Here is a 12599-nt window from a genome sequence, read left to right on the forward strand (position 1 = left end):
GTAAACCGACTTTACCACGCGCGCGCACGCGCACGCCGCGCTCCTCGACTCTCTCGCACCCGCCCCGAGCCACGCCCCTCACGAGATAGGCGGCTGCGACCCTGAGAGTGCGCAACGGTGCCGCTGGCGTGCTCACCACACCCATCCATCATGCCTGTATCATTCCTGCACGCACTGCCCGGTCTGGTCGGGGCGTGGGGCGAGATCTGGCATGGCGGCGCGCTTGAACTCAGCGCCTTCGATCGTCTCGCGGCAACTGCTCGCAGGCCGGGCGGCCAGAAACTGTGCCGCTCAGCCATCCGCCGAAGCGAGCGCGCCGGCGTCCGCCGCCGGCGCGCTCGGCTCAGTGTCTTCAAACCCGCCGGTGGGGAGCTCCGCTTGCGGGCAACGATTGACATGCGGGCAGCCTCGCTGTCCGTGAATCAAGCACTCTTCACGGACGATTTGATTGTGGAAATACCCAATCTCTGCACCACTTATATTTGCCACTTTCCGCACAAACATGGCACCCGACCAGCTGAAGCTCTAGACTCGTCGACCGAGCTCTGGACGATGCCGACCTCAAACCACCAGCGCCAGCAACGACGTGCCGCGGCTCGCCGCGCCGCTGTTGCGACCGACGACGTGCCCGACGCCGTCCCGCGGCCGAAAGGAAGAGGCCCGCGCAACCACTTCTGGGACCCGCGGCCGCCGGGCGTGCGGCGGCACAACGAGTCGAACGAACCGAACCAGCGCAGAGCGGCGCGTCTCGCGAGCGCCCGCGGCCGCCACGCCGACGCCGTCCGCGGCCGACGGTGGTCGCGAATCAACGCGGCGCGGTGCAACGAGGCCAAGTCCTTCCAGGCTCCCGCCAGCAGCGCCTCGTGGCGTGGGCTGCACGGCCCTTCGAGACGGCCCGGGGGGCGGTGAGAGACCTCTCCCGCCGGCATGGCGCACTATATCACCCGTAGAGGCCTCTCTATAGTCGCCTTTTGGCACCTCCTCTATCCACGCCGCCGATTAGACCTCGCCGCATCGCATCGCCCCCTTCCCTGCCCCGTCGCCCTCCTGAGCTCTCCCTCCTTCGCTCCAGCCATGCACAGGACGGCTGGACCATTGGCCCGCGTGCCAGGCGTCCGGGACGGCCGGGTATCGGCTCCGTACTTTGAGCCCTCTTGGGCCACCCTCGCGTCCACCGGCCGGCAGAGCACCGCTTGGGCGACTCAGACGGCCCGCCCGACCAGCGCGTTCGATCGTGCCGCCCCCACAGCGTCAGTGGCGTGCGTGGGGTGGCAGGCGGCGTCAGCGCAGCCCCTCGTGGGGGTGCCCACCGCTCTCCTCTCACCGCTCCCCCCCGCCCGTGGCACCCCACACACTCGTCCCTCCTCAGGGGCGCAAGGCGGCACGGCACGTTCAGCGCTTGCCTTGGCCCACCTCGCCTTCACGCCCGCCACCGCGACCAAGGAGGTGGCCTCGGCGGCCCAGATGAAGCCCGTGCGGCTCGTTTGGGAGCCGCATGCCGTCCCTCTCTCGCCGGCGCTGCTCACCACGCCCAAGCCTACGCCGAGGAACCCGTCGCGCCCGTCGCTCACGAGCTGGTGGCTCGCATCGACCGAGCCGTCCAGCTTTCTCACGCCCTGCCCACAATCAAATTCGAGACGACCAACATCCGACCACAAAAAAGGCCCGCGCGTGCTGCGCGGGCCGGCGAGCGACTAGCGAGCCAACCTGCTAGTCTACTCAAAAAAAGTGACGTAGAGCACCCACTTTTTAAGCGTTCCGCGCACACACAAGGTCCGCCTGCGTGCGCCGCCAGCTTCCCAGGGCCATCGCGCGAAAAACGACGGAGGAGATGCATCCTAGCTGTCGCCACCGAAGGCGACTCGGCGCCGCTGAGATCGGAGACCAAGCTCTGACAGGTCGCACGTTGCTCCTTTGACGCCGACGTGACTCACCCGTGCAGAGCGCATCAGGACACGGTCTCGACGCGCTTCTTACGACGCCTGCGACCCGTCTCCGGTCAGGTGGCACGACGCTCATCGCGCCTGCCAGCGCTGCCGTGCAGGCTGCCACGACGAGGTCGAGCACGCTTCTATATGCTCGCCCAGCCTTCCTTTCCATCCCACTAGGCAGCCTGGGAACGGTGGCGGTCAGAGGCAAAGCCTGCGAGGGGTGGTGGAACCACATGTCACGGCCACCGCCGGCTCGACGCGACGATAGCCTCCGAAGGCTGACTTTGAGGCACCATCATCGGACGATGTCGACGAGTTGGGTCGCTCTCGCGGTAGCCAGGTAGCCCCCCGTACTAGTATCACCAGCCATGGCCTCAGGGAGCGCGGGCGAGGGCGCTGGGAGCAACACGGACAAAAAAACATCAAAATTCATCAAGTGCTCATCATGTTCACACCACCCGTATTTGCAACTAGTCGTCGAGGGGTGTCGTCATGTGCCACAGGGAGAATCGGCATCTCTTTCTTTCGTCGGAGCTCGAGGCTCGGCTCCTCGCCCAGAGCCTGCCTCGGCACGCTCTCCATAGTCTCGCTCGACAGTTCACAATCATAAAGCCGTACGAGCCGGCTCTTCGTGTGCAGTGGAAAAAGATAAAAGTAGTAAAGACGGAGCACGTACAGTCCCGGAGAGAGACGAGGAGAGAGAGGTCTGTCCACACACACACGGTGTCGCACGCCGTCGCTCAACACTGTGCACCGTGTTGCTACCTTCAAAGCCCTGCTAAGCTTGAGCTTGAGCACAACTTGTCACGGTTCACGCGTTTCAAAGCCGCAACTGCTGGTTGAGCTGCCCGAGCAGCTCCAGCGTATCGGTGTGGTCGGGGAAGGCATCCCGCGCCTTTTGAGCAAGCTCGAAGGCCTCCTGGAACTCGCCGAGGTTGTAGGCAAGAAGCGCGCCGTTGTAAAAGGGCTCGTACATCTGCGGCGCGTGCGTCTGCGCGGTCCGAAAGTTTGCCCTGGCCGCCTCGACGTTGCCCTTTCGCAGCTCGAGCACCCCGAGATTCGTGTAGGCCTCGGCGTGGTTCGAGTCGGCCTGCGGTTCACAGCGGCAGCTCGACGCGACTGCCCTCTAGTGGGGTGGGTGGGTGGGGGAGGGGGTAGCAGGCCCCTGGCAGGCGAGGCCGATCGGGCGGGGCGGGCAGGGCGGACCGAGATCGCAACCTTGAGCGCTTGGTACGCGAGGCCGAGGTCGCCGATCCCGATCGCCACCTGACCAATGTTGTACCACACGTCGGCCATGGCGTCGTCCGATGCGAGGAAGAGCGCGCGCTCGAGGCACGAGAGTGCCATGTCGTACTGCGACGAGTGGAAGCAGCACAGGCCGAGGTTGCACCACAGCTCAGTGTTGCGGATCCCCATCTGCAATAGCCGGCGGTAGAAACGCAGCGCCAGCTCGGGCTGGCCAGAGTAGAAGTGATTAGCCGCAATGCACGCAATGGCCTCGACGTTGGACGGATCCATGCCTGCCACCCGCTTGTAGCTCTCCACCGCGAGCGGCAGCTCACCCAGCGCCTCGTGCACGCGCGCCACGCCGAGCAGCAGTGCCGTGTCGTGCGGGTACCTCTCGGCGCCCTGCTTGTAGATGAGAAGCGCGGCCTTTGGCTGGTCAAGGCGCAGGCTCACGTTTGCCAGCTGCAGGTACGACGCCACCATTGGCTGCGTCTTGACGGACGCCGCGTACTGCCGCTCTGCCTCCCGGTAGAGGCCGAGCTGGTAGTAGCACTTGCCGAGCCGCTCCTTCCACCACCAGTCCTCGTATCCCGCGGCGGCGGTGCAATGCGCCGCGAGCTCGAGCGCCTTCTTGGGGCTGTGTTCGAAATACAGCAGGTACTCGAACAGCGCGCGCGACAGTGCCGGTCGCTGCGCGTACTTTCTCAGGTCAAGCCGGTCCACGTTGATGAACGGCCCACCCGCTGCCGCCACCAGTGAGGCCGTCCCGAGACGCACCAAGCGACCGAGCGCAGTCATCGGTCGCGACGTGCCGGGGCGGATCCCAGCCGGCGCGCCTGACAACCCCACTCGCGAGTCTGGACGAGCCGACCCCGTCCCCGGCCTCGCGAACCCAGACAGCGGCCGTCCGCTCGCCGAGACGGGCCGCATGCCGAGGCCTGGCTGGCCAGGCGCATTGGACTGGGTCATGGGACGCGTCAGAGAAGTGCCCGGCCGCGGTAGTGCGGCTGTGGCGTTCTCGTCGAGCAGGGCGTCCGCCGTCGCCTCCTCCTCAAAGTCGAGGTCGTCGATGAACGCCTGCATGGTCATTGCGCGGCACTTGAGGCACCACACGGCCTGATCGTACGGATTCTCGCCCAGCAGCGCAGTGCAGAGGGAGATGCACGCGTCGTACTGTCCCCGGTTGAAGCGGTGCAGCGCCGCGAACACGGGGTCGACTCCGGCAGGGATCGCGGCGCTCGAGGCCGCCGTTTCCATCTTGCGTTGGACCCTCGTCTAAGATTTTGGGACGCGTCCCACGTCAACCGCGCGTATCCGAGCCACAGAGCATGGGCGCGTGAGAGACGACTTGCCCCCGGCCGCGCCGGGAGCGGGCCACCCGACGGGGTGCGGAGGTCCTCGCGGAGGGCGGCCGCGCTCGCTCTCCGGCTCTGCTCTATTTTTCGGGCGTGGACCACACCAGGAGGTCCAGGACGTACGCACGCCCCGCGGTCTCTTCTGAGATCTGACTTCTCTTGTGACTCTGTCGTTACACAAGAGGCGATTGCTTACACGTACACGTGGCTCTCTCTAAAGGCTCAGTACAGTCTACAGACGTAAAGGGGAGAGTGCTCGAGGGAGAGTGAGATATCTGCCGGGACGCACACAAATGCGATGTGGCCATCCATACGTACGTCAAGTGAGAGCGCGCCGTGACGCCGTCAGAGGGTGGGTCAGTCACCCGACCCTCCGCTTCTTGCCTCGCCCGTCGGCCTCGCTGGGCGCAGCCGCCGCGGCGGGGGGCGAGCAGGCTGCGCAATACCAATCGCTCTCCGGGATGGCGGCGAGCGGCGGCGAGAGGCAGCCGAGGTGGAAGCCCTTGTTGCAGCCGTCGCAGAGAAGCATCCTCTCGGCGTCGCGCGGACTGCCGCACACCTCACACTCCTTGCCCACGATGGTGAGCACGTCCGCAGCGCTCACCGTCGACGTCCCGCCGGCCCCGTTTGCCGTCGGCCAGCAAGCAGCCCCGCGCCGGACTCCGTGGAGGGGGCAGTGCCGCTCGTGCCGCGGGCGCGAGCAGCGGGCGCACGGAGAGGCGGCGGCGGCGTCGGGCGAGGAGAGCACGAGGCAGTCACGCACATCCTCCGGGTGCAGCAGGTTGTGCTGCCTGAGGACCTCGAGGTGGGAGCGAAAGGGGGCGGCGAGGCCGCGGAGCTCGGCGGCGTGCTGGACCGCGAAGGCGCGGCAGAGGGCGGGCAGGCACCGGTCGCTCACCAGCCGGCTGCGCTCCGACCGCTGCACCGCCCCGTTCCACAGATCCATAAAGGCAGCCTCCGCCTCGCCGACGCCGCGGCGGCTGCGGATGCGGTCAGCCGCCTGCTCGAGCTGCCACGCGTCCGCCTCGTGCCGCCACGACGGCGGCACGGGGTCCGCCTCCACCGGCCCCTCGCGCAGCGGCACGCCCCACTCGAGCGGGTGGTAGAAGCGTGCGAGGCCGCTCGGCAAGCGCTGCTGCGGCGGCGGCGGCGAGACTGGCCGCTCAGCGGCGACGGGCCGCTGCTGCTTCTTGCGCTCGCGTTGCTCCCGCTTCGATGCCTTGATGGCCGCCGCCTCGCCCCGCAGCAGCTGCTGCGCCGCCTTTTCATTGTACGGCAGCTTGATGTTGTGCTCGCGGCGGCGTCCGAGCGAGGCCGCGTTGGAGCAGGGCCCGGCGTGAAAGTCGGCCAGCGTGCAGCCCGGAGTGCCGCACAGCCGGACGCCGTCGCCGCTCCAGCGCGTCGCCATGAACGACTTTTGGCTTCCGCTGTTTGTTTTGGGGGGGGGGGGGGGGGGCAGGGGGCGCGGCCTGGGTTGTACGTGTTCGCCCCGCTCCGCGGATTTGGTAAAGTGGGAGGCCGGCGGCTCTGCCGCCGCAGGGGTAGGGGGGTAGGGGGTGGCCCCCCCACGCCCCAGATTGCGTAGGGCTCTGGGCTGGTTCTCGGCCCGAACGAATCCACAACGACCGACGGCGGACCTGTCTGTGTCCGCTGCATGAGACGGGGGCGGCGCGCGCGCGGAGGGGCAGCGTGAGGTGACGTGTTACGGCTTCTGGAGGCACCTGGGGGTAGGGGGTGCGCGGGCGCGCGGAGGGGCGGCGGGGCGTGAGGTGACGGCTGACGCTGTCCGACAAACGCTACCGTTACAGCAATCTGGAGACCTGTGAGTAGTTGTCGTGCCGTGCCTTTAGTCCTTGTGCATCATCCTCTTTAGTTCAGTTGAAGTTATAAAATTCAATTCGGGGGCCTCCCTCATACCCGCCCCACCCCAGTGAGGGTGGGAGTGTCGAGTGACAGTTAAGACCTCGTCAGAACGTACCGCGGTCGTCATTCACTTGTAGCCGTGCCAAATCCCGATACGTCGTCGTGCAGTGCCTTAAATTCAGCTCGTAATGTCCCTGTTTCGATTTTCGTACTCTTTGCGCAGCTCCTCGCGGCACATGGCCAGGCATATTTTTGCGTCGGCGCGACTCAGCTTCTTTTGTCAGAGTAGCATTGAATGTAGCAATCCTCACTCTTCTCATCCGGAAGGCCGACCTACAATTAGAGTGGTGAAGTCAAAAAGGAGATGAGCTGAGGTGTGTGTAATGAGCAGTCGAGCAGTGAGTGAGATTCGCGCCACCACTGCAATGGGCGGGTCGATGGGGTGTGCGAGTGCGAGAGATGGGAGTGGCGAGAGGGGGGCACCACGCCGCACTCTCTGGAGGAGGGGAGGGGGGGAGGGGGGAGCGTGTCTGATTGGTGACAAGGCTCGCGTACGCCGATCATGCGCACGCAGGATGGCCAGCTTCTGAGGCGGGCTGCTCTCGGGGTTCGAACGCCAGAGCCGGGATCCAGGCAGGGCCCTTGTGTGGCGGAGCGGGGGGGGGGGCACCGACGAGGTCAGCGCGTCTGCCTTGAGGACACGGAATCCAATGTCCGTCGGCGAGAGAGAGGGAGTCGGCGACGTACTTTTGCACTCCCCCAGTAGTGTACTTTTAGCTTACTGGGAGAAAAAGGAGAGGGGGTTGTGTTCTCTAGGCCCCTAAGGGCCCTACGCGCGGCGTGAGAGCTCGGAAGCGAGCTTTGCACGACGATCGAGGATGGTGCGGCCCCCTTCACCGTGAAGCGATGGAGATGCGCGTTCCGCGTGGTGTGACACAAATGAAAGGCGAGAGTGGGGAGGGGTAGGGGATAGGCGCCAAGAATCACAAGGACTGGTACGCGCACCAGGAGCTCGTCAAGGCGCGGGACGTGCACGTCAAGAACAACCCGTCCCTCGGAGACAGCGCCGTCAACAACCGCGAAGCCGCGCGCTTCATCTCCGCCTCAACGCCTTTCGCCGGCAAGGCCCTCGATGTCCGTGTCGACGGCACGTACGCCACCGCCCTCTCCTCCGACGCCCTCCAGGACGAGCTCCAGCGGAAGCTCGGCCTTTGGCTCTCCGCGGCGCTTCCCACCCTTCGGGTCGCGCTCGAGCGGGGCATGCCAGTCGATTTCTTCGGCGACTACCTTCACAACAAGGCCCACCACCGGCGGCCCCACGAAGGCGTCCTCGCCGCCTGGGCGGACGCGATGCGCGCCCCGGCCAACGCGCCGGTCGTGCACGGTGACAAGGAGAAACCAGAGCTCACCCGGCAGTACAACGAGGGGTACAAGTCAAGACTGACCTCGCAGAACCCCATGCGGGACCGGGGGGGTGCGATGAAGTGAATGAAATCAATCTGGACGCCCCTCCTCAAGACCTCCTCGCCGGGCGTTGGCAACGCCTCGAGTGGCGGCACCCGGGGCGGGTTTGGATATAGTGATAGCATAGGCTGGGTGAGCAAGTTGGTACGCCCTCAATGGCTCGGCGCTTACCGTTTCCTGTGGGCTCTGGGCGGCGGGCGGTGGCTGCGGCGGTGGGAGGAGGTGAAGGAGCTGGTGCTGTCAGCGGAGCTCGTCGCGGACCTAACAGACCCAACACCAACCGCCACGCGCGCGGGCGTGCATAGCATGTCTCGCCGAGCCGGCGACCAGCTCGGCGGCACGGCCGACGCGGACCGCCGCTTTTGGAAAAGGTTCGAGGAGGATTCTACCCTCCTGCGCGTTCTGAAGCGCACGGCGCTGCAGAGGGCACCCCTCGAGTGCCGCGCCGCCGGGGCTCATCACCTTTGTCGCGGCCGCTGCACCCAGGACCCAGCCGCGCCACTGACACAGGTCACAGCTCGCAGGCACGAGCGGACGAGGATAAAGGTACACCACGGGTAAAAGGATTTAACACACGGGTAACACACGCCACACGGGTAAAAGGAACACGGGGGACCTCGACCAATAACACAGGTACACCACGGGAGCCGCCCTACGGGAGTCAGTGCGTGCACAGTACTAGCCCTAGCCCAACAGCGGAGCGACCGCCCTCTCCAGGTAGGTTTGCTGCCCATTGGCTGTCGCAAAACCGTCCCACTCGTAGAATGGAACGCTGATCACCCTCCAGCCAGCCGCCGCGAGGAGGCGCCGCTTGAGCAGCGTTGGCCCATTGGGTTTGCGCACGCCCCGGCCGTCGGGCAGCAGGAAGTGAGAGGGGCCGTCCACCTCGACAGCGACGCGTGAAGAGGGCAGCGCCAGGTCGAGCGAGTAGCCGGTGCGCGGCTCGAGGTGCTCCTCCTCGAAGCCGTGCTGGACGGCGGCGAGGGCAGCCGCGACGGAGCGCTGTAAGCGCGAGATCGTAACTTCGGTGCCTTGCATGGCGTCGCAGCAGAGCTTGCGCTGGGACTCGGAGAGGAGGTGCTGCTGCCCGTCTGCTCCTCGCTCAAGGGAGAGCCAGAGCTGCCACTGGTGCAGCTGAGAGCGGCGCACGACGCCCCACCTCGACGGATCCCGCGCGAGCGAGTCGCTGATCACGCGCGAGCAGTCGGCAAGCAGCGCCTGGTGATAGTAGTCTGCCGTCGCATACGCCCACACCGTGTTGGACAGGTCCTGCGGCTTGAAGCCAGCCAGCCCGCCGCGCACCGCCGCCTCCGCCACCGCCGCGTACAGCGCGTCCGCAGCCACGCCCGCCGTCGCATACGCCCACACCGTGTTGGCCAGGTTCTGTGGCTTGAAGCCAGCCAGCCCGCCGCGCACCGCCGCCTCCGCCACCGCCGCGTACAGCGCGTCCGCAGCCACGCCCGCCGTCGCATACGCCCACACCGTGTTGGCCAGGGCCTGCGGCTTGAAGCCAGCCAGCCCGCCGCGCACCGCCGCCTCCGCCACCGCCGCGTACAGCGCGTCCGCAGCCACGCCCGCCGTCGCATACGCCCACACCGTGTTGGCCAGGGCCTGCGGCTTGAAGCCAGCCAGCCCGCCGCGCACCGCCACCTCCGCCACCGCCTCGTACAGCGCGTCCGCAGCCACGCCCGCCGTCGCATACGCCCACACCGTGTTGGCTAGTGCCTGAGCGTTGAAGCCAGCCAGCCCGCCGCGCACCGCCGCCTCCGCCACCGCCGCGTACAGCGCGTCCGCAGCCACGCCCGCCGTCGCATACGCCCACACCGTGTTGGCCAGCTCCTGCGGCTTGAAGCCAGCCAGCCCGCCGCGCACCGCCGCCTCCGCCATCGCCGTGTACAGCGAACGCACAACCCCTACTTGCAGGCCGCACTTTGCCACGCCGTGGGCGATGTTCGCCAGATTGCGTGCTTCGCATGACGCGACGAGGTCAAGCGTGCGCTGCACCAGCTGCTCAAGCCGCTCCTCGTGCCACCGCTCGATGCGCTGCTTGCCCAGTTTGTTCCACAGGTTCGCAGCGTGGATGTGGTTCAAGTTCGCGCTGTGGGCAGAAAAGAGCGCGAGCAATGCGTCAGCGCTGCCAGCATTTGAGATGTGGCTGCTGAGCTGCTTAGCGTTGAGCTGACCGGCAGCAGAGCCGCTAGACGAGGGGCGCTCATGTGCGTGGCGACGGCTCTGCTGCTCGTCGCGTCCTTGCACTCCGTGCATGGGCGGTCCCACCCGGCCATCGCTGCGCTGAGGCTGCCCCTCGCCGCGTCGGTCGCGCCTGGGATCGTGGGACCAGTGCCAGTCATCGCGCCGATCGTGCCAGCCGCGCTCGCGCTCGCCTCTGCACCGACGGTCATCGTAGCCGCGCCGCTCGTCATGCCGCCCGTCATGATGCGGCCGTTGCTCGCGCTCATCGGGCCATTGTGACTCATCGTGCCATCGCTGCTCGCGACCTCCGCACCAAGCGTCGTTGTAGCCGCGCCGCTCGTGTTGCCGCCCGTCATGGTGCGGCCATTGCTCACCTTGCCAACGCTCGTCGCGCCGCGGCTCACGCGATCGCGACCGCCGTCGCGGCTCGCCCCGCCATCGCCGCTCTTCGCGTCCGTACTCGGCGCGTTTGCTCATCACGCCAGCGACGATCCTCGCCTCGGTAGGACATATATATATAAACTTGGTGTAAGGTGTACGTACGCCGTGGCCAACGACGGCGTCTGTTCACGCCTGCAGCTGTGAGCAGAGAGAGAGAGAGAGAGAGAGAGAGAGAGAGAGAGAGAGAGAGAGAGAGAGAGAGAGAGAGAGAGAGAGAGAGAGAGAGAGAGAGAGAGAGAGAGAGAGAGAGAGAGTGTGTGTGTGTGTGTGTGTGTGTGTGTACACTCACACTCACTCACACACGAGTGTGTGTGTGTGTGTGTCACTCACTCACTCACACGCAGGAGTGTCTTTCGAATAAGGCGGACCTACCGTACCCCGCAAAAAGGTGGAAGAGGCGGTGGTAGCTAAAAATGAAAGGCACGTTAGCTAGCTATTAGAGTACAAAACAAACCCACGGGGCGAGTGGACTGCTTCAAGGCCGTCGGTACTTTCTTTGGCGACCCTGAGGCCCGCAAAAAGGAGCTCACCGCGCACCTCAGGAAGAAGCTCGCGCCGCTCGACGTCATCGACATGATCGTCGACACTGACTGCGTCACAAACACCAACACCTCGCAGCTCCGCCTCAACCTCGTCCAACGGATTGCCTGCGCAAAGACCAAGTACATTGCCGGCATCACGCCGCCCAATGTCGCGTGCGACGCTCTCGAGTTTGCGCACAACCGCATCCGCAAGTCCTTTGAGAGCATTGCTCGCGCCGACGCCTCGCCCCAGGCGCTCCGCGACCTCGCGTGGCTCCAGGCGCAGCTTGCACGTCAAGAACAACCCGTCCCTCGGAGACAGCGCCGTCAACAACCGCGAAGCCGCGCGCTTCATCTCCGCCTCAACGCCTTTCGCCGGCAAGGCCCTCGATGTCCGTGTCGACGGCACGTACGCCACCGCCCTCTCCTCCGACACCCTCCAGGACGAGCTCCAGCGGAAGCTCGGCCTTTGGCTCTCCGCGGCGCTTCCCACCCTTCGGGTCGCGCTCGAGCGGGGCATGCCAGTCGATTTCTTCGGCGACTACCTTCACAACAAGGCCCACCACCGGCGGCCCCACGAAGGCGTCCTCGCCGCCTGGGCGGACGCGACGCGCGCCCCGGCCAACGCGCCGGTCGTGCACGGTGACAAGGAGAAACCAGAGCTCACCCGGCAGTACAACGAGGGGTACAAGGTCGACCTCGCGGAACCCCACGCTGGCCCGGGAAGATGCGATGAGGTGAATGAAGTCAAGCTCTGGACGCCCCTCCTCAAGACCTCCTCGGCGGGCGTTGGCAACGCCTCGAGTGGCGGCACGCCCGCCTCCGTTGGCCACTCCTACGCCTTCGGCAACACCGAAGAGAAGGCCCGCCGCCTAAACATGGGCTGCAAGGCGCGCGGGCAGCCCGGCCAACCCTTCGACCACAAGACCGGCCACGGCTACGTCAAGGCGCATCGCGGTTTCTACCACGACGCGATCTTTGTCAAGCGCAACAACTTCAACCTGCTGCTCCACGAGACGTTCGGCGGCGGCTTCTCGCCCACCGCCGTTCTCAAGCTGCGCCGCCTCGCGCGCAAAGTCGCGCGCGGCAGCGTTGACCGCACAGCCTACTCGCCCAAGTACTCGCTCTCTTTTATGTCCCACCATGCAGAGCGCATCTCTCTCTCTGTTGTGCGAGGCGTGAACCGCGCCATTCGCTCTCACCTGGCAACCCTGTCTGCACGTCTCGCGCGCGCGTGGACAGGGCTCCAGGCCCCAAATGACGTGTGAGTGTTAGAGTTGTTTGGTATTGCTAAAAATCTCGCAAACAAAACTAGGCGGCACGTATGCCTGCATGTGTGCCGTGGCGCGTGGGTACAAACAACTGTAGGGGCTAGGGGGGTAGGGGGTCTGCACAGATCTGCGGAGTCTACCCTACCCTACCCCCCAAATATACGGAACCCTGAAGAGCCCTTTGTGGAGCACCACTGAGGTTTGAACGTCTTGGGACTACCACTGCGTTTTCTTCTACTATACCAGAACTCCCGCCGCTCTCGCCGGCCGCAAACTGGCAAAGAGACCCGGCCCTGGAGCTGGCGAAACTTTCGCTACCGGCCCCTGATCGCG

At 65.9% G+C, this 12599-nt stretch overlaps 4 protein-coding genes across 4 annotated transcripts; 1 reads left to right on the forward strand and 3 right to left on the reverse strand.

The window, feature by feature from the left end:
- Positions 1 to 544: 544 nt before the first annotated feature.
- EMIHUDRAFT_433527 (hypothetical protein) lies at positions 545 to 1715 on the forward strand. The gene is made up of 2 exons (XM_005790388.1): positions 545 to 990; positions 1027 to 1715. The coding sequence occupies exons 1-2, from the start codon at positions 928 to 930 to the stop codon at positions 1696 to 1698; spliced, it is 735 nt and encodes a 244-aa protein (XP_005790445.1). The 5' UTR covers positions 545 to 927; the 3' UTR covers positions 1699 to 1715.
- Positions 1716 to 2751: 1036 nt separating this feature from the next.
- On the reverse strand, positions 2752 to 4415 carry EMIHUDRAFT_62866 (hypothetical protein; the record flags this gene model as incomplete). Its single annotated transcript, XM_005790389.1, has 2 exons — positions 2752 to 3021; positions 3138 to 4415. 2 exons carry the CDS (start codon positions 4413 to 4415, stop codon positions 2752 to 2754), a joined length of 1548 nt encoding a protein of 515 aa, XP_005790446.1.
- A 459-nt stretch (positions 4416 to 4874) lies between these two features.
- On the reverse strand, positions 4875 to 5921 carry EMIHUDRAFT_200399 (hypothetical protein; the record flags this gene model as incomplete). The annotated part of the gene is made up of 1 exon (XM_005790390.1): positions 4875 to 5921. The coding sequence occupies one exon, from the start codon at positions 5919 to 5921 to the stop codon at positions 4875 to 4877; it is 1047 nt and encodes a 348-aa protein (XP_005790447.1).
- Positions 5922 to 8524: 2603 nt separating this feature from the next.
- On the reverse strand, positions 8525 to 12329 carry EMIHUDRAFT_200401 (hypothetical protein; the record flags this gene model as incomplete). The annotated part of the gene is made up of 4 exons (XM_005790391.1): positions 8525 to 9026; positions 9819 to 10037; positions 10118 to 10479; positions 12318 to 12329. 4 exons carry the CDS (start codon positions 12327 to 12329, stop codon positions 8525 to 8527), a joined length of 1095 nt encoding a protein of 364 aa, XP_005790448.1.
- Positions 12330 to 12599: the final 270 nt, after the last annotated feature.

This window comes from Emiliania huxleyi (genome assembly GCF_000372725.1).
Source record: "Emiliania huxleyi CCMP1516 chromosome Unknown EMIHUscaffold_12, whole genome shotgun sequence".
In the NCBI taxonomy this organism is placed as follows: Eukaryota; Haptophyta; order Isochrysidales; family Noelaerhabdaceae; genus Emiliania; species Emiliania huxleyi.